We start from the raw sequence: 25,618 nt of genomic DNA on the forward strand, positions 1-25,618 counted from the left end.
AAGGTGGGAGATAGCATTTCTTGCACCTGCTTTATTACCACATTATTTTGAAACTGCCGCTTTGTTTTTGTTCACCTTCCTAGTTAAATAAGGAGAGTGGAACACTTCCTTGTTTTTTGGAGCCATTTTCCTGTGCTTGAAGCACTCTCCAAGGGATAGAATTGTTTCCTTAAATATAACTAGGCAAGGTCCTTGACCTTTGTGCTTGGATACCTTGAAAATCTGTTTAATTTTACTTTTCTTTTGTGATTTGTATAAGGGAACATTAGAAAGAAAGTCTAATCTATATTTTAAATTTTAATTCATAGCCTACCCAAAGACAATAAAATTCTTCCTTTGGCAAAGGCTTGTTAAGAATGATTTTTCATTTCTACTGACAATTGGAACCTTAACATCAGTTTGACTATTTTAGCAAGCTAGTATCTTATCAACTCAAGCACACTTTATGAAATATAGTAAATGATACATACACATTGTTGAATTCCTTGGGTTAATTCACTATCAAATTCTAAACATTATGTTAGTGTAAACTTACATATTAGAATTTTAAATGTTTACATTTTTAAAAGTGTGAGATATAGGATAACTGGTAAACTAATAAAAATTGTGCATTTTGAAGCATTTTGTAACTTTTAAGAGTTTTAGATTAATCTGGTTATTAATATGCTTTAAAATTATTTATTAGACAATTTCTACTCTGTATTACTTTTATGTGTAGTTAGTATATTTTGTACTAATACAAGGGTTTTTGGCTTTTTAATCACTTGAAACATTGCTTTAATTTTTAGTTCCTTGAACAAACTTAACATTTTGGCATTACAGTGTCCTTTTTTGTAAAATGTGAACATTACTGAAATTCCAAAATTATTGTGAGAACAAATGAAATGGTGCCATTAGGTATTTGAATAACCGTAGCTTGTGCGTGGTAGAAATTGAACGCCATTGATGACAGTGAGCTGGTGTTGTGGTCATTGGAGTCACAGAGATGATTAAGAAACAGGCTTTTGCCGCTCACCTTGTTGCGCTTTCTTCCTTTATACACTAGAAGTATAGAGTGCTTCTATGGCCCATTGACCTAACTACCTGAAGCCCAGCCTCAGTCAAGGGTGTTGGAAATTGTTGATGGTTTTGATTTCTCATAGTCATTAGAATTGGCTTCTTTCTCTCCTTTTCTTCCTCTCCTTCCTCTTTCCTCTCCATTTCCTTCTTCCCCTCTCCCCTGTCCTTGCTTCCTCCTGTCTTCCCTCCCTTTCATTTCCCTTTACTTTCTTGTCTGCTCCCTTGAAGTGTGTAAATCCTAAGATCATTTATAAAGGTTCACAAAGGAAATGTAGCAGGCTCAATGACTTGCGGCGATTAGATACATAATCTGGAAACTGAGCACACATTCATTTCTCCCTTTGTTCTTTCTTCACTGCAGCCTCACAGTTAGCCAAGTTGGCCAGCACTTCACTTTCGTGCTCACTGACATTGACAGCAAACAGAGATTTGGGTTCTGCCGCTTATCTTCAGGGGCCAAGAGCTGCTTCTGTATCTTAAGGTAAGAGAGAAGGGCTTCAGTTGTCAGCTTTTGCACAGTCCTTCTGTAATTAAGTTTTCCAGCTGTTGTTTTGGTGTCCTATCTGTTCCCCAGAAGTCACTGATCTTGAGGAGAAGGACTTTGCGGTGTTGTTCTTGCACTTGAAGTCCTGCAGATAATCGTATTTATTTATTTGTATCACATCCCTTGGGTGGGAAGGGCCCCAATGCTCCTGAGTGGTATGCGGAAACTGGAGAGTCAGCAGGGCTTCAGTCCCTCCTGCTGTTATCTGGAGCTGTCAGAAATTAGTCTGTTAGGCTTCCCTGTGGACATTTTGTGTATGTAAGATTATTAATAAAGTATGTGTCTAGTTCAGGACAGCCTACAGACGCTGATTGTATGCTCCTTGGAGTAGCAGCCTTGCCCTCTTTGAGTCAATGTCTGAATAACTTCCTAACCTGGCTGCCCTTGTGGAAGTTCCAGAAAAGTGCATAAGTGTGAGAAGATATCTTTAGGACTGCCGAAATCCCCTTGCACACCAGAGCCATACTTGCTTAATGCTCTGTTTCCTCCTGCCAGAGGGGTAAGACATTCTGGGGTGGGAGGATGTGTGGAAATCCGATTTTGGAGCTGTTGGCTCTCTGGCCTCCTGCTGGGCGCCTCCTGAGGGGGAGGTAAAAGGCATCCCACACACTCTCCTCTCCATCTGCCTCTCTTAAGTAGGTGTTGGGGGCCTGCCTCCTTTCTCTATCTGCTGTGGAGCAACCTTGCAGGGAGCAGGGAGGTGCCCATGACAAAACCCGGGCCCCTGTGTTTGGGCCTGGCCAGGGGTAAAAGGCCAGGCCCACTGTAGAGTCCAGAAAGGATGGTTCTCTGCTCTAATAGTCTCTGCACTTTGTTAATCTTCTCAGCCAGTAAAAGACCTTCCCAACATAACTCACTCCCCAAAGCCATACTAGGAGAAAAGGGCCCAGCTGATGAAGTTCCTTCGCTCTTGTCAGTGTGGACCACAGTTCTGCATTTTTCTAACACAGATCTCAGCATTTTCCTTCCTAGCTGATGAGGTCAACTCCCCTCATCACCAAGCTTAGCATTTCTGGATTGGGCACCAGATGCCTGCTGCACAGAGCCCCCAGGAGGGGTGGGGCGGCTGCTTTGGAGCAGTGACTGTGTGCAGCTGTTCTTGAGTAGCCAGTGCTGTGTACTGTCTGCTCAGAAGCTAGACTTGGGTAGTAGTGGTTGTTTACTTAAGACTGGGTATACATCTTTCTCTTTATTTATTTTTAATTTTGGTTTTATTTTTTATTTAGAGGACATCATTTTCTCTTCCATTCCTAGCTGTTGTATTTCAGCCTTGACCAAGATACTGCATATCTACATTGTACATTTGAAGGAGTGAGAACTTAGTCCTGGTGGTTGACTTTGGTAGAAAGGATTGTCCTGGGTTGGTTGTGGTGGTACACACCTTGATCCCAGCAGAAGCAGGTAGATCTCTGAGTTTGAGGTCAGCCTGGTATACATCCTGAGCTCCAGGCCAGCCAAGGCTACATAGTGAGACCTTGTATCAAAACAAAAACAAACAAATGAAAGATTTATTCCTTATATATTGGGGAGTTACGTTTTTTTCTTTTCAGTTTGGAATCTGTGTGTGTGTTTACATATGTGTGTTTTTGTGTGCACATCCAAGCACTCTGGCACTATAATATTCATTAGCAAATTTCTGGGAATGAGAAACCACTTATTTAAAAATGTGAATTCAATGGGCTAACTGTGTAGCTTAGTGTTGCAGGGCTTGCCTAAATACATAGGCTCTATGTTTGATCCCCAGCACTACCACCAAAAATGAACAAATAAGTATATAAATAAATTCATACTCCTTTGTTTCTACTGTTCAATTTTATAATTTCAGCAGGGATTTTGTGCCTGTGAGAAGACAAGTGTGGTGGCTAGTGGTTGTCAGCTTGACTACATCTGAAAATAACTCCCAAATGGCTAGATACACCTTTGAGGGATTCTTAATTAAATCATTTGGGGTAGGAAGAGACACTTTCAATCCTATTTTTAAGGTGAAAAGACACAATTTTGATCTGGCCACACCTTCTGCTAAAAAGCCCAGATAAAGGAAGCTCTCTTTGTCTATTTACCCCCACTGTTTATTCCTTCACTGGCCTTAGAGCCTACTTCTACAGGATTCTGGCATATATTTAAGACCAGGTGAGACATGCAGCCTCGTAGACAGAACAACTACTGGATTCTTAGACCTGCTGTTGGTAGACAGCCATTGTTGGACTAGCTGGACCACAGCTTGTAAGCCATTCTAACAAATTCCCTTTCTATTATGTATAAATTCATTCCTTACATTCTGTTTTTCTAGAGAACCCTGTATAATGCAGATTGTGGTACCAGGACTATGGTTCTAGAGCAACAGAAGTATAAGGATGAATTTTTAAAGTATCTGGAATAGACTTTCCAATTTGCCTATATCTGCAGTTACTGAAACCTCTCCTAGGAGCTTGGAGAGTACTGAAAACCAATGATATGAACTCTTTTACAAACTTAAGGAAATGAATGCATTTGATTTTTCTGATTCACCAATTGTGAGAGGCAATAGAGTTGACTCTGTAAATAAAACTTAAGATAATTTGTGAAAGAATAAGTTAAATGATGCTGCTCGTTGGTTGTTCTTAGCATCTCTAGATAAATTAATAAAGGAAAAGAACAAGCTCAGTGATAAAAATTAACTGACTTCTAACATTTCAGAATATGGTGAAAGATAACAATCAAATTGGTGATAAAATTGACTGGCTCCAAATTTGCATAAACAGTCTAAAGTTTTCTGTGTGTGCCCTAGGAAAGGATCTTTCTCCAGCAGAAAAATCAAACCGAAGCCCTCATTATAAGGTTTGCTGAATTAGAGTGAAAATTCAAGTCCCAGCCTTGGAGGGTGTGGGTAGTTAAAGTAAGGGTATTAATTGGTAAAGAATGGGATCCTGTAACTTGGGCTGGAGATACATAAAAGAACCTTAATGAGCTGAGAACTTTAAACCCTCAGATTCTCAAGAGCTTGTCTCATCTGAGGAAGTAGTCTTTTTACCATTAGCAAAAGATGTACTCCCACTCCCACCCTCTGAAATATTTCCTTTTCCACCCTTGACTCAAGAAATTAATCCTTCATCATCTGCTAAACCAGCAGTGACGTTCTCTGAAGAAGATGCCAGGCAAGACAATACTGATGTCCTTCAGGGCCCACCAATAGTTTACTCTAGACTCGTGGTTCTCAACCTATGGGTTGCTACCCCTTTGACAAACATCTGTCTCTATATTTACATTATGATTCATAACAAAATTACACTTTAAGAAGTAGCAATAAAAATAATTTTATGTTTGGGGTCTGCCACAATGGGAAGAACTATATTAAAGGGTTGAAGTATTAGGAAGGCCGAGGACCACTGCTCTAGACCTGTAAGAAGACTTGAGGCTGAGCAGGTTCCAAGAGGGGAGGTAGAAAGTGTTGTCCATGAGGCGGTATGCAACACTTGTAAAGAACTTAATGAGTTTGTGAATTGATTCAAGCAGAAGTCTGGGAAATATGTTTGGGAATGGACTTTAAGGGTATGAGGTAATGATGAAGGGAATATAAAACTAGATCAGGCTGAGTATAGATTTTAGGTTTAATACGAAAGCTTGCTTAGTTAAAAAAATAGGATGTCAAAAGTCTGAATGGTTGGCTGAAACATTTGTCAAAAGATGGGCTACTGAAAAGGAGTTAGAGATGTCTGATGTCCCTTGGCTTATTGTTAATGAGAGGATTTTAAGACTAAGGAAAGCTAGAGTGGGTCCACTGTGGAAAGGGAAGGCCCAGAAGACATGCCCTTTACTAATGTAAAATTATGAGAGGGGCATCAGCACATTTGAAGAGTTTTATTGTCACCCTTTCCCATGTTCCAGGCCTTAAGGTTGGAGATGCTGCTGCTCAGTTGGATTAATTAAATGTAATGGGTTTAATTGGACCCCAAAGTAGCAGGGGCCGGGTTGCAGTAGTGAATTGCCAAAGGCAAGGTGATCATAGTTATTGCAATGGGCAGCATAGACAGAGCAGTGTTCATAAAGGCCTGACCTGTAATGGTCAGCAAAGGCACAGTGGATTTTATGGTGGCATGATTTATATGGACATATTTCCAGGCATGAAATAGATAAGAAGCTTATTGTGTTTTTGTTTAATCTATGTAAGTGGAAAAAATATCGCACATATGAAAGGCTCTGTTGGATCATGACAAAAAGGAATCTTGGCCTGTGAATGAATTTCCAGTCTTGATCCGGTTTGCAGACTCAGAACCCCGTTAATGAAGGGATGGCCAGCTTCCCCTGAAGAGTTTGACTGTTAGCCTTTCTACATTTCTTCTCCAGAGGGACCAATGGCCTTTTTATAAGGGTAACCATACACTGGGGGAAAGGAAAAAAAAATCAGATTTTCTAGGGTTTTTGGATACTGAATTAGCACTGGTCCCGGAATATCCCAAGAAACACTGTGGCCCTCCAATGAAAGTAAGAGCTTATGGAGTTTTGGCTGATGTTCTACTCACATTAGGTTCAGTAGGTTTCTGAACTCACTATGTACTTATTTTCCCAGTCCCAGAAAGTAACTGTGATAGAGATATATTTAGAAGTTGGCAGAATTCTCACATTGGTTCCCTAACCTCCAGAGTGAGGGCTACTATGGTTGGAGAGACCAAATGAAAGACTTTAGAGTTGCCTCTGCCAGGGAAAATAGTAAATCAAAAACAGTTTCACATCCCTGGAGCAATTGCAGAAATTAGTACCACCATCAAGGACTTAAAAGATGCAGGGGTGGTGGTTCCTACCACATCTCCCTTTACCTCTCCTGCCTGTCCAGTGCAGAAGTCAGATCGGTCATGAAGAATGACAGTTTACTACCAAGAACTCCATCAAGTAGTGACTCCAATTGCAGCTGCTGTACCATATGTGGTATGCTTACTTGAGCAGATTAACACATCTACTGGTGTATGGTATACAGCTATTGATCTAGCTTTTACAGATTAACTCTCCTGCTCTGTGTCATAACTAAGTTAGAAGGGATCTTGATTGTCTCTCTTCCACAAAATCCCACATTGGTGCACCCCCTATCTTGACAACCTTATGCTGATTCAACCAAGTGAGGAGAAGGTAGCAACCACTTTGGACTTGTTGGTAACACATTTGCACATCAAAGAATGGGAAATAAATCCAATCAAAATTGAAGGACCTCACGGAAATTCTTAAGTGTACAGTGGAGTGTGGCGCATAAGGAAATATTCCTTGTAAGGTGAAGGATAAGTTATTGTACCTGGCTCCTCTTATCTCAAAGAGCACAGCATTTAGTAAGACTATTTGGATTCTGAAGACAGCACATTCCTCGCTTGGGTGTTACTCTGACCCATACACCAAGTAACTTGGTATATAAAAAGCTGCTAACTTTGTGTAGGGCTTGAAACAGTTGACAGCCCTTCAACAGATACAGGCTGCTATGCAGGCTGATCTACTCCTTGGACCATTTAATCCAGCAGACCCAATGGTACTTAAGGTGTCAGTCATAGATAGGGATGCTGTTTGGAGTGTTTGGCAGGGCCCCATAGGTGAATCACAGAAGAGACCTTTGGGATTTTGGAACATAGCTGTACCATCATCTGCAGACAGCTGTTCTCCCCTTGAGGGACAGCTTTTGGCTTGCTCTTGGGCTTTAATGGAAACTGAATGTTTGACAATGGGCTACCAAGTTACCATGTGACCTGAGTTGCCCACTATGAACTGGGTATTATCTGAACCACCAAGTCATAAAGTAGGACCTACACAATAGCAGTCTATCATCAAATGGATATTTTATATATGAGATTGGGCCCATGCATGTCCTGTAGGCACAAGAAAGTTATGTGAAGAAGTTGCCCAAATGCCCATGGTTCCTATTCCCACTACAATGCTGTCTGCTGCCAAGCATGCTCCTGTAACCTCATGGGGTCTTCTCTAAGATCAGTTGACCGAAGAAGAGAAGACTAGGGCCAGGTTTACTGATGGTTATGTATGTTATGCAGGCACCACCCAGAGTTGTACATCTGCAGCATTGTGACTCCTTTCTGGGACAATCCTGAAAGATACTGGCAAAGAGAAATCTTCACAATGGGCAGAACTTCAGGCAGTACACATGGTCATATTTTTATTTGAAAGGATAAATAGCAAGATTATAATTGTTCACTGTTTAATGTACTGTAGCCAATGGATGAATGAATGGTCAGAATCTTGGAAAGAAAATGACTGGAAAATTGGTGAGAAAGACATCCGAGGAAGAAGTATGTGGTTAGTTCTATAAATGGGTAAAGGACACCACATACTTGTGTCCCATGTAAATGCTCATCAAAATGTGACTTCAACTGAGGAAGAATTCAGTAGTCAAGTAGATAGGATCACCCATTCTCTGCATAGTCAGCCTTTTTACCAGCCATCTCTGTCATTGCCCAATGGGCTCATGAATAAAGTGGCCATGGTGGCAGAGATGGGCTTGAAAACATGGACTGCCATTCACCAAGACTGACCTGGCTACAGCTTCTGTTGAGTGCTAGATCTACCAACAGAGACCAACATTGAGCCCTAGATATGGCACCATTTTATGGGGTGACCAGCCAGCAACCTGGTAGCAGGTTGACACATTGGACCACTTCCTCAGTAGAAAAGACAGTACTTTGTCCTTACTGGAGTATATACTTGTTCTGGTTATGGATTTACTTTTATTGCACATACTTTTTCTCACCAAACTACTACCTGTGGACTTACAGAATGCCTTATCTACTCTCATGGTATTCCACACAGTATTATTTATTTCTAAGCAAGGAACTCAACTTCACAGCAGAGAAGTGTGACAGTGGGCACAGGATCATGGAATCCACTGGTCTTACCATGTTCCCACCATCCTAAAACAGCTGGCCTTTTAATTTATTATTATTTTTAAGTGTATAAGTGTTTGGCCTGCATGTATGTCTGTCTGTCTGTTTATCACATGTGTAGACAGTGCCCAAAAGGCCAGAAGAGGTATTGGAGTCTCTGGAACTGGAGTTACAGACACTGTTGAGGCACCATATGAGTGCTGGGAATCGAACCCAGATTTTCTGGCAGAATAGTCAGTGCTCTTAACCTCTGAGCCACCTCTCCAGCTCCCAACAGCTGGCCTTTTAAGACACAGTTACAGCACCAGTTATATGACAGCAGCCTGAAGGTCTGGGGCAGGGTTCTCAGAAGGCTTTGCATCCGTCTTTCTCATTGCCAGAATCAATGGGTCCAAGAATCGATGTGGGAAAGGCAGTGAGTAGTTCCTGTGCCAGTTCCAGTAAGAAAATTGTTGCTTCTTGTTCCTGTGGCCTTAAGTTCTCCTGGCCCAGAAGTTTTGGTCCTAGAGGAGGGAGTGCTCCCACCAAGAGATACAGGAAACATTCCATTGAACTGGAAGGTTAGACTTCCCTTTGGTCTCTTTGGACTTCTGATACCATTAAGAAAGGAATAACAGTGTTAGGAGGTCAGTGATTGATTCAAATTACTGAAGGAAAATGTATTGCTTCTCCATAATGGAGGTAAAGGAGATTATGTCTGGAGTGCAGGAGATACTTTAGAGCTTCTCTTGGTGTTACCATATGCTGTGATTAAAGTCAATGCAAAACTACAACAACCTAATCCATCCAAGATGATAAAGGGCACAGACCCTTCAGGAATGAAGGTAGGGGTCACTCCTTTAGGAAAAGAGCCAAGACCTACTAAGGTGCTTGCTGAGAGTAGAGGAAATATAGAATAGATAGTAGAGAAGGGCAGTTGTAAATGCCAACTAAGGCCTCTTGATCCATAGCAGAAAGGGATTATACTTGTTATGAGCATTTCTGTCGTATTTTGTTAATAATGTGCTTGTACAGATATTTGTATTTTCTTTCTTCTATTTCTTTATCATGTATGTAGCATCAATTAAGAGACTACCAGTGGTTATATTTAAGTTTGAGATACTAAAAGAATGTCCCTCAAGGGACATTGCCACCTTTTCTAAGTTTATAATGCATTTGTGGTTCTAGAAAGGATAATTATATCATGTTAGGCATAACTATGGTTATTGTTTTTGGTTGGAAATTAAACATGACATAAGGAAATATGATTATGAGTCAAGTTAATAAGGGGTGGTCTTATAATGGCTATTCTTGGTTGTCAACAAAAACTCAAATGACTGGGCATACGTGTGAGACACTTTTTCTTCATTAAGTCTTTTAAAGTAGGGTCCCACTTCTAATCCAGATTGTTTGAGGCAGGAAGATCCACCATTAATCTGAGCTACACCTTTGTTGACAGTCTATATAAAGGACACAGAAGAAGGAAGCTTGCTCTCTCTTCTTTGCTTGCTCTTGTCCTCACTAGCAAGCCCATTCTTTCAGTGGCATTAAAGCCAACTTCTTCCAGGTTCCGGCATATACTGAAGACCAACTGAGACATCCAGCCTCATGGATTGAACAACTATTGGATTCTTTGGACTGCCTGTTGGTGGACAGCCATTGTTGGATTAGCTGGACCACAGCCTGTAAACCACTTAATGAATTCCCTTTCTATGGATATTCATTCTATAAGTTCTATTCTTCTAGAGGACCCTGTTGTCATTTAGAATTAAAGCAGCAGCAATTGTTTTGTTTTCTATCTTGGAACCATGAAGAAAAATCTGGTGGTATAAGCCCTTCATTTGCCAGCCTTTAACTGAATGCTTATCTAATTCTTTGAAGGAAGTCCTCCAGACTGGCTAGAGAGATAATGTGCAATAAATAATACATGGAGTGTTCAAAGGCTGGATGTCTTGTTTCTGTTGACTTGCTAATGCGGAAAGTTCACAGTTGTGGTTAGAAATGGTATTTTAAAAATACCTTTATTATACTTATTTATTTTATGTGTGCACATGTGTATATAAATATGGACACAGAGGTCAGAGGGCATCTTGTAGGAATTAGTTCTCTTATTCTACTATGTAGGTTCTAGGAATCAAATGGAAGTCATCAGGCTTGGCATCAAGTGCCTTAACTTGCTGAGCCATCTTACCAGTTAGTGAAATTCTCTAGGGAGGGGTGTGGATGTGGAGCTGGAAAAATGGTTAAAGTGTGTAATTGCTGTTGCATAGAACCCAGATTCCACTTTTAGTATCCATGTCTGGGGTTCACAAGTACTCATTAGTCTAGCTTCAGGGAGATCTGATATCTATGGTTTTAGAGGGTATCTGCATTCATATGCACATACACCCATAAAGAGACACATACACATAGTTCAAAATGAATTTTAAAAACTGAATCACTAAAAATATGTGAGTTTTTTGTATAGTGTTTGTACTTGATTGTATGTATGTGTTCATACAGATGGTTTGGACATGTGTTTATATAGTCTTGTAGAAACCATAGGTCAATTTGAGTCTCTTCCTGGATTGCTTTTCTGTGTTTTGTTAAAAGAAAAGACCTCTCATTGAACCTGGAGCTTTTTGCCTTGCTAGGCTGGCTAGACAAGGATCCACCTATTTCTGTCCCCCAAGTGCTGAGATTACAGAAAGTTTCTGCCATGCTGGAGTTTTGTGTGAATACTGGGGATCCAAACTCAGGTTGTCCTATTTAAGCAGCTGGCACTTTGTCAACTTTGCCATCTTCTGAGCTCCTAAAATATAAAGGATTTCATACGAATTTTGGGACAGGTTATGTAGGAGTTTAATGAGAATAGAAAAATGACGATGTACAGTTTATACATAAGTAAAGGACATACAATAGCACCTCCTCTGTGTTAGTTTGAGAACACTGCTATTAGTACCATGTCCAGTAGGGAGAGTTGCCTAGAGACAGAAGCTGCTAACTCAGATACTATTCTTGATACTATTTTCTTTGAGTAAGCCTTATGCCTAGCCACAGGTTGCAGTGTGCTCAGTGCTGTGACTTAAATATGTGCATAAACCATATTTACTTTTACCTTCCATTTCTCTCCTGAGAAATGCCGCTCCCTGTGATGTTGGCTCTGTGGACACAGCCTCTACTGTTAATAATTTTCACTTTTTAGGGTCATTTTCTCTCTGACTGTTTTACCAATGTTACATATTATAGTGTCTATGAGCCACTGTACATCTTTCCATTCACATATCTCCCCATCCTCTCAGAGCAGTTTTCTCTAGGCAGAGATCATAGTTCCTTCCTCTAAACACCTTTCATACTTGACATACTTAAGGTTTCTATGTATAATTGTTGCTCTTTTATCATTTTCCAATTGTACAGTCAACTCTTCATAGGTGAGGACTGTGTCTTAATCTCCAACTTGTAGAGTAGTATTTGACTGAGGAACTGTGTATCTACCATTCAGAAAAAGGGGGATGCATCTGGAAAGGAAGGAAAGGGCAAGCCTTGAAATGAAAGGATGACTCTAATTATTTAAAAGAATGAAAGCAAAATACTTACTGGCAGAAGTATAGTTCCTATTACTTAAGTCATTTCATATTAATTACAGCTCTAAGGGAGTGAGTGCTCCTTTGAGTCTGCTAGAGATTTAATTTTGAGTGAGGGCATTGTGCCTACAAAGAGCTAGTTTATCATATCACAAAACTGAAATTTAATTTCAGAATCAGAGCTTCATAGATAGCCCTTAGAAAATATACTTCACTTGGTTTACATTTAGGTTTTGTCCCTCTTGCTAGAATATTACTCCCATGAAGGCTCAGGAGTTTTGTTGTTCGGTTTTGTTTTTGTTTTTTTGAGCCCCAATTTCTCTGTGTAGCCTGCTGATGTGGGATTCCCTTTTGTATGCTGTGAATGTGTTTATTGCCATTGGCTAATAAAGAAGCTGCTTTGGCCTATGGCCGGGCAGAATATAGCAAGGCAAGAAATCCAAGCAGGGATAAAGAAAGAAAGAAAGAATGTACAGTTGGGGAGACACCATGTAGCCACTCAAGAAGCAAGAGGTAACAAACCACAAGCTTCATGGTAAAATATAAAATAATAGAAATGGGTTACTTTAGGATGTAAGAGTTAGTTAATAAGAAGCCTGAGCTAATAGGTCAAACAGGGTTATAATTAATATAGTTTCTGTATGATTATTTGGGTCTGGTTGACCAGGAAGCCAACACACAGTCTCTGTTTACACTTGACTGTTGGAACTTACTTGTTAGAGCAGAGTGACCTTGAACTCACTGAGATCCATCCATCTCTGCCTCCCTAGTGCTGGAATTAAAGACGTGAGCCACAACTGCCTGTGTTAGTTTTTTTTTTTTTTTTTGAGATAGAATCTTGTTATATAGCCTGTGCTTATTAAAAAACAAAATAAACAAAAACTTTGAAAAGTTCAGTTGTATGAACAAGTCTCATTAATACTCATGTCACTGTAGCATCAAATGCATTATACATATGCTATCATAATTGACTATTTTTTGCCACAGAAGGATTTTTTTTTCACGAGATAGTTATTTAACAAGTTGCTTGGTGATCAGTGATACTAAAACTTTTTCTAAGACAGCGTTTCTCTGTGTAACCCTGGAACTCATTCTGTAAAATCAGTCTGGCCTTGAACTTACAGAGATCTACATGCCTTTGTCTCCTGAGTGCTGGGAATAGGTGTGCACCACCATCACACAGCTGTTAATACTAAATTTCAAACAACAACTTTGAGAACAGTTATGAATAAGTCTGTTGTTCTTCATTATTAAGTTACATAAGCTGTTGTACCATCTTTGGTTATGCCAATTGGGTATGATACATTGCACATTTATCTCAGAAATCTTGTGTTATTAAACAGAATGACCTGGAACTGCAGTTAGTCATGACCCCCAATTTTCCAAATGTCACATCCCTCATCAAGGCTAGAAATATAATGAAATATCCTATTTCTAACCAAGTTCTGCTTTGCTGTCTACAGAAAGATTCCAAGAGTTCTGAAACATGAAGTTGCTGAGAGCTGAGGAGAGAGATGTCATACAGTCATTACATTTCTTTAGCCTTCATAAAAGGACCTTATAGTCAGCTTTTTGTTTTGTTTTGTTTTTTTGACTATATTTGTAGATCTTATTTAAGTTTTTTGAGAAAACCCAACTAATTTTCCTTATACCCGAATAAAACTGATTGGAACTTAGTACGTATTTTTGGAAGAAATAGCCTTTTTCTAAAAATAAAAAAGATTGTGTGTGCGTGTGCGTGCAGTACTTTTGGATCACAAATTAGACAGCAAAACAGTGCTTCTTTCTAAGTGTTACTCATGAGCTTTGCTTAAACACAGTGAATTGATACTTAGCTCATCAGTTCATAGTTGAAATGTCTGACTGTGGAAATGCTGGTGGGATACGATTCAGATTTGAGGCCTATCCCATAGCCCAGAGTTTAGAGTTACTTGGTGCTATGGAATACATCAGATTGAGGGTTGAGATGGTCATTACAACTGTTGGCTTGTAGTTCTAGATAAAAGTGCATGTCACTCTGGGAATAATACCTTGATTTCCACTGGCCTTCTCACTGCTGTTCCCAAGTCCTGATTGTCCTTTCTGTGCATGTTGGCACAAAGATATATGAACCTGAATAGTGCTTGGCAAAATCTTCTTCCTTCAGCAGTCTTTTCTAACTGAATGGCAAGAATGCCATGGCATCCATTCTCATTGGTATTGGCATTTCTCTTTCTTTTCTTCTTTCTTTGCTTCTTTCCTTCCCTCCCTCCCTCCCTCCCTCCCTCCCCCCTCCCTCCCTCCCTCCCTTCCCCCTCCCTCCCTACCTCCCTTCTTTCCTCCCTCCCTTCTTTCCTCCTTTTCTCCCTTCCTTTTTTCCTTTCTCCCTCCTGTTTAAACTATTTATGATTGTATCACCTGAGGATATTCCACTGCACAAAATTTCATAGCCTGCATTTTAGGGCAGTTGGGCATCAGGATATCTTGGAAGCCTCTATGTTTCAGTGTTTTCAACAGGGCTTTTCTGCCTTTCAATGTTTCTGTTTCTTCTCTACAGCTGTATGATTTCTTCTGTCATTACTTCCTTTTAAAATTAAGACTCATGGCAAGCTTTTGTTGATTTCTGGTTGATCATTTAGGAGAAAGGAGGCCTCCTTGGAATGGCAAGTTTATAATTTCTCTGGTTGTGAGGCCTTGGACATGGTTTCTATCAGTGTGCAGTCCCTGGGATTGTCTGAAGTTTATGTGGTTCCTAGGCCAAGGCCCTTACTCGGCCTTCAGAATTTTGAAATGATGGTGTTGGGTTCCTATCAGATCATCATTTTGTTGGTCATTATAACTTTCTTATTTTAATAAAACAATGAAGTGGTTAAGAATGATATATGTTTCTTTTTTCATATAGATGTCTTCTTACTTAAAACATAATCCTCTAGTGAGTCACAACTCGCTGACAGTGACAAGCTATATAGCTTCAAGAAAGTCACCTTTGCAGAGAAGAAAGGAAAGGAAAGTTGCTTCCTCTCCCTGCTATTGAAATAGGAGTCTGGCAGGTGGGAAAGATGGGTGTGTCTTCTGCTGTAGCAGCAGCACCTGCTGGTAGTGGTAGCCAACCGCAGACCATCTCCTCCTCCTGGCCAAACCTTCCCTCGGGTGACCAGAGCCCAGAGTGGTGCAGGAGCTGGAACTCCAGGTCTTTTGCTAGCAAAAGTGTTCATTTCTGAGATGGAACAAGGTACAGAGAAATGAGAAACTGCTACTTCCTTGCTCTCATTGTGTTTCCTTGGTACCGCGGAAGCCTACGGGGCAGTGAGGAGCTACAGAACTCAGCAAAGCAGCTTTATTTTCTCTGGACCTTATCTTTGCTTTTGCCTGGACATAAGGCGGAATTGGCTTAACTTATGCTCTCCACCTAAAATCACCTTGCCTCTAAGCTACACTCTTAAGCATAGGCAGATTTGCAAACATGGAGCAGGTTTGGGTTTAGATCATCTGACCCTGTCAGTGATTGGTTTGAGGAGCAGTAAAAGTCTGATTTCTCTCCCAGAGGATGAAAGGACAGCCCTCTCTTCAGGTATACATTGCATTGTCTGAAACTTTAAGATCCCATAAATATAAACTTCTGCTCTGAGCCACTTTTTTTGTTTATTTTTTCGAGGCAGGGTTTTTCTGTAGCTTTGGAACCTATCCTGGAGCTAGTTCTTGTAGACCAGGCTGGCCTTGAACTCAGAGATTTGCCCGTCTCTGCCTCCTGAGCGCAGGGATTAAAGTAGTGAGCACTTATTTTTAAGGTATGGTTTTAAAAAAAATGATTACATTTGTTTTTTGTGTGTGTATGTGTGTGTGTGTGTGCACGAACACATGAACACATCCAAATGTATGCATGCAGTTGTGTATTGGGGTATTCATGAGATATGCATGTATCACAGAACAACTTGATGGAGTCAGTTCTCTCCTTCTACCATGTTGGTTCCAGGAATGGAACTCAAGTGTCAACTTGGTAGCAGGTGCCTTTATCCAGTGAACCATCCCAGTGGCCCTGAAATATTATTTTTGAAAGTATGAAGTTTATACTTGTTCACTCAAGGAATTTAGAAACCCTTAGAAAAGTGAGTCCTCCTACCACTTAGATAGTGACTGGGGTGTTTTATTCTTTGAATTGTGTATATGCAGTAGGTATAGTTTTGTATTGAGCTCCTTCAGTTACTAAAGTATATGTATCATTGCATCTCATTAAATATCTTTCTTGAGACTGTTTTAGACTACATTATTTTTATGTTGTTGTTTTATAAGGAAGAAGTTCCTAGTGGTCAAAAATATATTTTTTGCTGAGATGTCGTAATGTTATTTGTCATTTGGATGAATAACTTGGTATTTATGTTTATAGGAGAAACACACTTAACTATTTTTTTAATTTAATATGTGAGCTATTAACTGATCTTAACAATAAGGAATAACTTGTAGCTTTTGAAAACAATAAATGTAAAGCTACAGAAAGCTTTAGATGAATCAAGTGGGAAAAAACCAGCTTAGTTTACTTTCCTGGATTTTACTCTATATGCTTGTGCCATCAGAGGACTCTATTCGAGTGAGTAGTGCAATATAATGCAGAGAGTAATGTAGCTCACAACCATTCCAATTATAATCTGGTACCTATTACATCCGAAAAGACAACACTCTGTGTATCTTAAGACCTTATGTCAAATCTCAGGAAACTTTAAAATGTCGCAGAGAAAATGAAATCCTATATTAGAGTTTATGGTGGATATTGAACAGGTTTTATTTCTTTTCACAGGACTTGAAACTATCAACAATCTCAGGAATAAAGGGTATTGTCCTTGAACTCAGTTCCTGAGTGTTGGGCTTCCACACAGTGATATCTAATCCCTTTTCTAGAATACCAAGCAATTTCACTTTCAAAAGTTATCCAGGGAGGAATCATTTCTGATTTCTAATCATTCTGTTTGTGATGTCTTTGTTGTACAGTGGGTGGGGCCTTGCAAGTGGGGCTAATTGTCCTTTTACTGATTTAGTCAAGCTGGTGTTTTAGCTGGTTCCTTCTCTGTATTAATGAGCCCAAAAATGCCCTGGAAATAGTTCACTCTGAAATACTTGCTTTTTTAAAAAAAATATAAAAGTATATTTTAAAGTGTGGTAGAAAAAGAAGTTGGGTGAAACTCAGAGTCCTGTGTAGTTTGTTGGCCTTCGGTGCCTGGTTTTCTTCTATTGCTGTTAGTTTTAAACTTTTATTCATCCAGAAAGGCTAGAAGAGATCTTTAGAGGTTTGAAAACAAACACAGAAGCAAACACTAGACCACCCTGCCAGTGAAAACAAGTCCAGAATGAAAACTGGAGAATGTGTTTGTTCTCCTGTACTGAGCTGGGATGTCTACTGTGACTTTTGTATATTTGGTGATCTTGAACATTACTGTTAAGAGGGGGTTTTTAGTTTGTACTTTACTTTTTTGTATTTATGTGAAAATATACAAAAAACTATTCATTGTCTTTGAACAAAGGTACCCACTGTGCCCAGACCACTAGATACAGTACTTGCTTTGTAAATTTTCTTTTTATTTATTCTTTAATATTTAAAAAGATTATATATTCTGTCTTGTTTTTATTGAGCTCTACATTTTTCTCTGCTCCCCTCCCTGCCTCTCCCCTCCCCTTCAATCCTCCCCCAAGGTTGCCATGCTCCCAATTTACTCAGGAGATCTTGTCTTTTTCTACTTCCCATTTAGATTAGATCTATGTAAGTCTCTCCTATGGTTCTCATTATTGTCTAGGTTCTCTGGGATTGTCATTTGTGGGCTGATTTTTCTTTGTTTTATGTTTAAAAACCACTTATGAATGAGTACATATGATACTTGTCTTTCTGTGTCTGGGTTACCTCACTCAGAATATTTTCTAGCTCCATCTATTTGCCTGCAAAATTCAAGATGTCGTTATTTTTTTCTGCTGTGTAGTACTCCATTGTGTAAATGTACCACATTTTTCTTATCCATTCTTTGGTCGAGGGGCATTTAGGTTGTTTCCAGGTTTTGGCTATGACAAACAAACCTGCTATGAACATAGTTGAACACGTGTCCTTGTGGCACGATTGAGCATCTTTTGGATATATACCCAAAAGTGGTATTACTGTGTCTTGAGGAAGGTTGTTTCCTAATTTTCTAAGAAATCGCCACACTGACATCCAAAGGGGCTGTACCAGCTTGAATTCCCACCAGCATTGCAGGAGTGTTCCCGTTACATCACAACCTCTCCAGCATAAGTTGTCATCAGTGTTTTTGATCTTGTGAGTATTCTATGTTCCTGTTCTGCCAGTACCTGCTCCTTGCCTTTTAAAGATGAGATACCATCATGCAATTTGTTTTAATTGTTGCTCTTCTTTCCTGAAGTTTAATCTGTGCTTGTTGTTTGCAGACAAAGCTAGAGGAACAGGTAATCAATACTGAAAGGTCAAATGGTGTGCCACATGGTATGACATACAAAATATGACCCACTGTTAGAACCAGGCATCCAAGGTTTTCTTTTTTTTTCTATTTATTTATTTATTTTATTTATTTATTAAAGATTTCTGTCTCTTCCCCGCCGCCGCCTCCCATTTCCCTCCCCCTCCCCCAATTAAGTCTCCCCCCAGCCCGAAAAGCAATCAGGGTTCCCTGTCCTGTGGGAAGTCCAAGGAACCCCCACCTCCATCCAGGTCTAGTAAGTTGAGCATCCAACCTGCCTAGGCTCCCACAAAGCCAGTGCGTGCAGTAGGATCAGAAACCCATTGCCATTGTTCTTGAGTTCTCAGTAGTCCTCATTGTCCGCTGAGTGAGGTAAGCCAGACCCAAAAAGAGGAACATGGGATGTACTCACTCATATTTGGTTTCTAGCCATAAACCAAGGACATTGAGCTTATAATTAGTGATCCTAGAGAAGCTAAATAAGGAGAACCCAAAGAAAAACATATAGGCATCCTCCTGAATATTAACCTTCAGCAAGCGATGAAAGGAGACAGAGACAGAGACCCAAATTGGAGCACAGGACTGAAATCTCAAGGTCCAAATCAGGAGCAGAAGGAGAGAGAGCACGAGCATGGAACTCAGGACCGCGAGGGGTGCACCCACACACTGAAACAATGGGGATGTTCTATTGGGAACTCACCAAGGCCAGCGGGCCTGGGTCTGGAAAAGCCTGGGATAAAACCGGACTCTCTGAACATCCAAGGTTTTCTAACTGGGAAATTGCTTAGAGTTCTCTGTTAACTCCATTTTCTTATATTTGTGTGCTATAGAATTAGGGATCCTGTATATGTGTAGATCAAGGGTCTTGACAGGGTAATCATTGGTTCCTCATGGCACCACTTAGTGCAGTACTGACTAACAGGATAGAGAAGTTGTATTTTTTTTTTTTTTTGGTTTTTCGAGACAGGGTTTCTCTGTGGCTTTGGAGCCTATCCTGGAACTAGCTCTGTAGACCAGGCTGGTCTCGAACTCACAGAGATCCACCTGCCTCTGCCTCCCGAGTGCTGGGATTAAAGGCGTGCGCCACCATCGCCCGGCTCGAGAAGTTGTATTCTTATCACATCATAGATGAGATGTGTATGGGCATACATGCTACCAAATACACATGAGCCTGGTCACAGCCACCTGAAGCAGACACTTGATAGCAACTAAATTTGTTGGTTAGTATATAAGATGGTTCAGTGTTCCTATATAAACAGAAATATATAGATAAAACCTTTAATGATCTTCCCACCTTTGGGACTATGTTCTAGGGAAATTCCAAAATATATTCATAAGAAAGGTTGGAATGGTGCTTTGACTGTGTGTTATAGTTTTATGTCATTTATATTATACATAATATAATATATGTGAAGTGTAATCAATATTTGTGAGAGTACTTAGCACAGTGTCCAGAATGAAAGTTATAATTTAAAAGCTCAGCATTGTAGAATTAGAAAGATAGTTAAATTAGATACCAATAACCATCGTAATTATTGTGGATGATATTTTGATGACATAGGAAACATCTAGGACATAATTGTTATATAGAAAAAGAGGGGGCTAGAGAGATGGCTCAGCGGTTAAGAGTACTGACTGCTCTTCCAGAGGTCCTGAGTTCAATTCCCAGCAACCACATGGTGGCTCACAGCCATCTATAATGAGATCTGGTGCTCTCTTCTGGCATGCAAGCATACATGGAAGGAATGTTGTATACATAACAAATAAATAAATCTTCAAAAAAATTGTTCAAAAAGAAAAAGAAAAAAGAGGAAGCAGGAAACATATTTTTACATATGATGTGATATCTATTTTATAAAGCAGTGTATAAGAAAAATTGTTTGGATCATTGAACACTGAAGTATTAACCATGAATGGCCAGGAGAAATGGCTCTGTGCTTATGAGCATTTGCTACCCTTGTAGAAAACCTGAGTTCTCAATGTAAAAAACATGGAAGCTTAACCATCTGTAACCCTCTTCTTACCTCTGCAGGCACTGTATGTACATAGTGCACTTACATACATGCAAACAGAACACACACACATTCAAAAAATAATTAAAGATTTAAAGCATTAATAATGGGCATATTTAGATAATTTCTTGAGCCTTTAAAATTTTTTTCTTCAGGTAGCTTTAAGAAAGTAGCTCCTGCCGGGTGATGGTGGTACATGCCTTTAATCCCAGCATTCTGGAGGCAAACTCAAATTCATAGTGAGTTTGAGACCAGCCAGGACTGTTACACAGAGAAAAACCCTGTCTTGAAAAATCAAAACAAAAAACCAAAAACAAATAAAAAGAAAGTAGCTCTTCTGGAAGTTTTTATCTGTCCATTTCAATCTAAACACTCATTTTTACCCTAGCATATAAATTTTCTAATTCAGAAAAATTTTATTTTCAAATGTCACTGTTCTAAATACAGAATGCAGGGGAGGGAAGTGGTACAATGGTATGAGATGCTGTTTCCCCTTAAGTTTTTAGAAGGGACTTGAGCTTGGGGATTAGACTTGGGTTTACATTTTCCTTCTTTCCAGCTCTAAGACCATGAGCAAGTTACATTATGTCCAGAGCTTTAGTTTTGTATTTCCCACTATGATGTGGAGGACTGTAATTTTTATTTATGAACACATGTTATACATAATACATGGTACATCTTTGGTGTTCAGTCTACTGGTCTTGCAAAATTTAAAGCCACTTTCATTATAAAATATGCTGTTGATGAAAAGCACCTTTTTGCCAGGAGTGGGGGTGGGGAGTTGCCCACAAATTGCAGTAAAGTCTTATATTGATCTCAAGAAGCTTTTTTTTCTCCCAGAAATGTCTGAAGTTCATCTGAATTGTGAAATCATTGCACTAGTCACAGTGGGGGTGTTCAGCATCTGTCCTGTACATCATCACCATTCTCTACCTGCCTAACCGACCTTTGAATTTTCTTGGAAGTTTGTGTCTTGTTTGTGTGAAATGATGAGGAGCCTGTTCCCAATGTGTACTTCAAACCTGCTTTTTTATGGCCACAGGATCTCTGTCAATAACCCGCTTTATGTTTTCACAAACCGAGCCCCTGGGGAGCTGTCTGCACTGTTCAGTGTGATCCAGCTGAATTCCTTCCCTTTCCCACTCAAACCCTTTGAATTGCCTGTTTTTTGTTCATCTACCCTAAGGATGGTCTGAGATTGCAAATATGGCCTTTCTTGTGCTGAGAAGTGAGAATTGTTTTTAATTGAGCAGAAACATGTGGAAGGATCAGGAATATCTCAAGGGATTACAGAAAAATTCCAAATTTGTACTACTTACAGCTTGTGTTTAGAACAGGGTCTGCTGGGAATAAATGCTAGTTAGTATGGCCTGTGACCTTAAAAACTGTTGACATGGACCTCAGCCAGAAACTAGCCACAGACCTCCTTTGTTAAACTCATTCACAGCCTCTTGAAAACTCTAGTCAGTGTAAGTTGCCAGGTCCAATCTTGCACAACCTTTTTTTTTTTTCCCATGCTTTGAAAACAGAGGATGCCCCTTAACCAGCAAACCTTCTTTAATAGGACTACATGGCCTAAACGCAATTGGAATTGACAACTTCCTGGCTTGGGTTTGCCAACTGGCAGTGCTGGAAGACTGAGGGGACAACAGCATTGGGGCGCTATGCACTTGTGTTTATGTGTGTGCAGAGGAGACTGAACTCTAGGGCAGGGTGATACCCCTTCACTCTAGAAGCTATGCTCTGGCCCTAATTGAATGTTGAATGTGTCTTCCAAATGTTCTGGCTGGGACACACGTCAGAATTATCGTGAGATGTTTTCTTGTCGAAGACAAGAAAGAAGGGGCAGTGGGGGCAGGCTTTTTCTTTTCTTATGGGGATGATCTCATCTTGTCCTTCTCCCTCGGAAATGCTTGAGCAAATCCTCAGTGTTGGATTGCTCTAGTACAAAGTGAGAACTTAAAAGAAGATGATCAGTTTGGGGTTGATCTCACTCACTGTGCAGCTCTATGTGACAAAGTCGAGCTTCTTTCAAGGGCAACTCGATATTTCTCCATTTTTTTCTCTGTACTGAGAAAACTGAGGAGCTAAGTAGGTTAAGCAATTTCTCCTGTTCCCGTCAAAGGGATAAGAATAAGCATTACATACATATGAGACAAGAAACAAATACTGCTTTTGGTTCTTCTCTGTGATTGAGAAGACTGAATTGTCTGAAATCTATTACATGAAACTTTGAGATGGGTAGACTAGGCTGAAAGAGGGAGCCTGTCTTCAGTTAGAAGTTGATTTGAATACTGTTGAGATGCTGATGGTGGGCCAGAAGGCTGTCGTGGCTATCTGTTGTCATCTTGAGATATCTGTATGGAATGGGTGCCCTCTCATCTCCTTATCAGTGTGTAAAAGTTGGTTGTTGAAGTAGAATATTTATTTACAGCTATGGTGTTGAAATTGTTATTATTTTTTAACAAATTCTCCAACAGACTTATCACTTCAAAAAGCTGCTGAGGTTTTGGCATGTTTTCAGCCAGGCATGTGTGATGAGAAAACAGAAATGTCACATTGGCCTAGGAATATGGAAACTTTGTAGGAGAAAAAAATAATAGTATTTTCTAGGAGGGCACAAGAATTTACTTGCAAGAGAAAGATCCTAAAGACATGCATGCCCCAAAGTTAGGTACTTTGTAAGTGACTAATGAGGAGAAATTGCTGAGATTACTTGTTTGCAGGGATAGTATTTACATGCCCATACACACTTGCACAGATAGAAGCTGCACACAAGCATGTGTGTGTGCAGTTTCCCCTCCTCTGTAACTTAGAACACTTAATTTTTCCCACAGAAGGTAGATGACATTATTGTGTTTAATTACCTGACATTCTAAAGAGAGAGCTTTTAGTTTTAGCCAAAACTAGATTTACATTCTGACTTATATATTAAAATTATTTTACTGTAACCCATAAATATGTACAAATTAAATCAATTTGTATTAGAACTAAATTCAGATTTATTAGCTATGTAGCACATTATACCACTTGACTTGTCTGATCTTTATTTTCCACACCTGTAAATAAATATGAGACCTACTTTGTAAAGTCATTCACATATATGTAATCATGTCATATAAAAACTCAATTTAGGGGTTGGCAATATTTTTTTTCTAGGGAACTTAATATTTTCTCTATGTGCAGCTCTTCCATCTTTCAAAATCCTAAGGAAAGGTTTGTAGTAATTTGCTTCCTCTGCAGTCTTTTTGATCATAAAGGGAAACCAGTTAAGCAGTTATTTTGTAGACTGGTTGAGATGGATGGGAAGCAGCTTGATGAAGTTATCGAATGAATCCTTGTTTTGTTATTCCGATGTACTATGCTGAGTGTAAATTAGAGTGTCAGTAAAAAATATTCAATGGATAGGGTGTTAAGAAAGGTTGGTCTCTCTCTCTTCTCTCTTCTCTCTGCTCTCTGCTCTCTTCTCTCTCCTCTCTTCTCTCTCCTCTCATCTGACAAGGAGGCCGAAGTTATTACAGATGTTTTGGAACTCGGTTTGAGGTCCCCTTAAGCCCATATTTCACCCTAAGTGCTCATGTTCTTACACACACATAGTTTTTGTTGTCCTAAGAATTTATTGTAAAATTCTCACCTGTGGGAATTGCTCATGGATTCTGTTGGGTATTGTGGCCTCTATATTTGGTATGTGAGTTCCACCTTTAGTGTTTCCTGTGACTAGCAAATTCTCTTAAGCTCCTTTTCTGTCTCCTACATAATAGAAGATTAAGACTGTGTTCTGGATTAGGTAGAGGAGGGTGGAGAACTCTGGTATGTACAAGAGGGAGAATTTCTTGTCAGATTTTATTTCATTGAAACATTCATTCTCTATTAAGAGTTCTCAAGGTGAGGGTATGCCATCTTTTTCCAAAGATCTCCTCCTAGTGCTACTTTATTTTCTAAACTTTCATTAATAGTCCTTTGCAGCTGAAGAAAATATTAGAGAGCTTTCCTGTGCTCTCCTCCAGCTGGGAATGTCTTTCACACATCAAAGGCGGACAGAATCCTTTCATTAAAAGATAGTGTAAGTTCGCCATCTCAGAACAGTGGAACCCAAAAACCTGGAGGAACTTTCAACTGCAGGTTCCATCAAAGCTGGCCTGGGATTTTTCTCACAGGTGACTCCATTCTTTTCCATTTTGTCACTTGCAGATGCTTTCAAATCTGCTTTCTCCCTTCATTTTATTTATATCTAGAGTTTTTCTTTATTCAGAGTTAATTATATAAGTTAGGAAAGATAACTGCCTTAACATTTGTTTTTAATAAGAAAATCCAGAATCCTGCCACTTTGAATGAGAGCCAGGGCCTTATTTGTTACTTGCTTCTCTTACCCTCCCCCATATTACTTGCTTAGTATTGACAATGCATTTATTTGAACCTGAAACTAGCACCAAAAATGCCATGGAGCTCTTTTCCTAACTGTTGAGGAAAAGTAGTGCCAGTATCAGAGGCAGTGGATTATATCCTTCAGACTTTGTTCTTAAAATACCTTTGGATCCTGGTGAATACTGTATATTATGTTCTAGCTAAAAGTTCAGGTGGCTGTTAGAACATGCATGAATACCAAGGCGTACATGAACATCCTAAAGAATAAAAACACTGTAGGTTCTATCATTTCAGTAAAAGCCTCAGAATCCAGGATACGTATTGCAATATTTACTTTTCTTACTTTGGTCATTTTCATGCTCTGTTAGTATTTTCTAGCTAAAGGTGAAAGTTGTCCCCAGATAAATATTGGGATGGTCTGCCAGCCAAATCCCAGGCAATCTAGTGAATTACTCTCTTTGATAGTAAAAAGGGTTCAGTTCAAGTTGCTCTGAATGGCATTTGACTATAAAACAACAGCCTTAACAAAAGTTGCTGGTGTTCTTCACACTGTTTCTTACCAGTGGCCGTTCTTTTGGCACTTTAAGACATGAGGCTTGTTCCATTAATACACTGAGTGAAAGCTTTTGGAGCACTGCACAGCCACTGAATGGTGACAGCGAGAAGAGAAAAGCGCGTAGATGTATTGAAAATGCTTGAAATCAAAAATGAAAAACAACAAACCAAACAAAAATATCACTACATGCACGCACATGCACCCACTCATACCCAGGAGCTGTTGGTTCGGCAGTTTTTCATTCTTTATGGCCTTAATTAAGGT

At 39.6% G+C, this 25,618-nt stretch overlaps 1 protein-coding gene across 16 annotated transcripts in view; it reads left to right on the forward strand.

Moving 5' to 3' along the window:
• Dennd1a (DENN domain containing 1A) overlaps positions 1–25,618 on the forward strand; it is a 545,127-nt gene that overhangs the window by 187,332 nt on the left and 332,177 nt on the right. For 14 of the 16 annotated variants that reach the window (XM_075986076.1, XM_075986082.1, XM_075986085.1 and 11 more), the window contains one exon: positions 1,421–1,540. The exons of the other annotated variants lie outside the window; for them this stretch is intronic. In XM_075986076.1, coding sequence (XP_075842191.1) covers positions 1,421–1,540 — 120 coding nt within the window. The remainder of the gene's footprint in view (positions 1–1,420; positions 1,541–25,618) is intronic. 16 annotated transcript variants of the gene reach the window in all.

The sequence above is a fragment of the Microtus pennsylvanicus genome, chromosome 9 (genome assembly GCF_037038515.1).
Source record: "Microtus pennsylvanicus isolate mMicPen1 chromosome 9, mMicPen1.hap1, whole genome shotgun sequence".
NCBI classification, from domain to species: Eukaryota; Metazoa; Chordata; class Mammalia; order Rodentia; family Cricetidae; genus Microtus; species Microtus pennsylvanicus.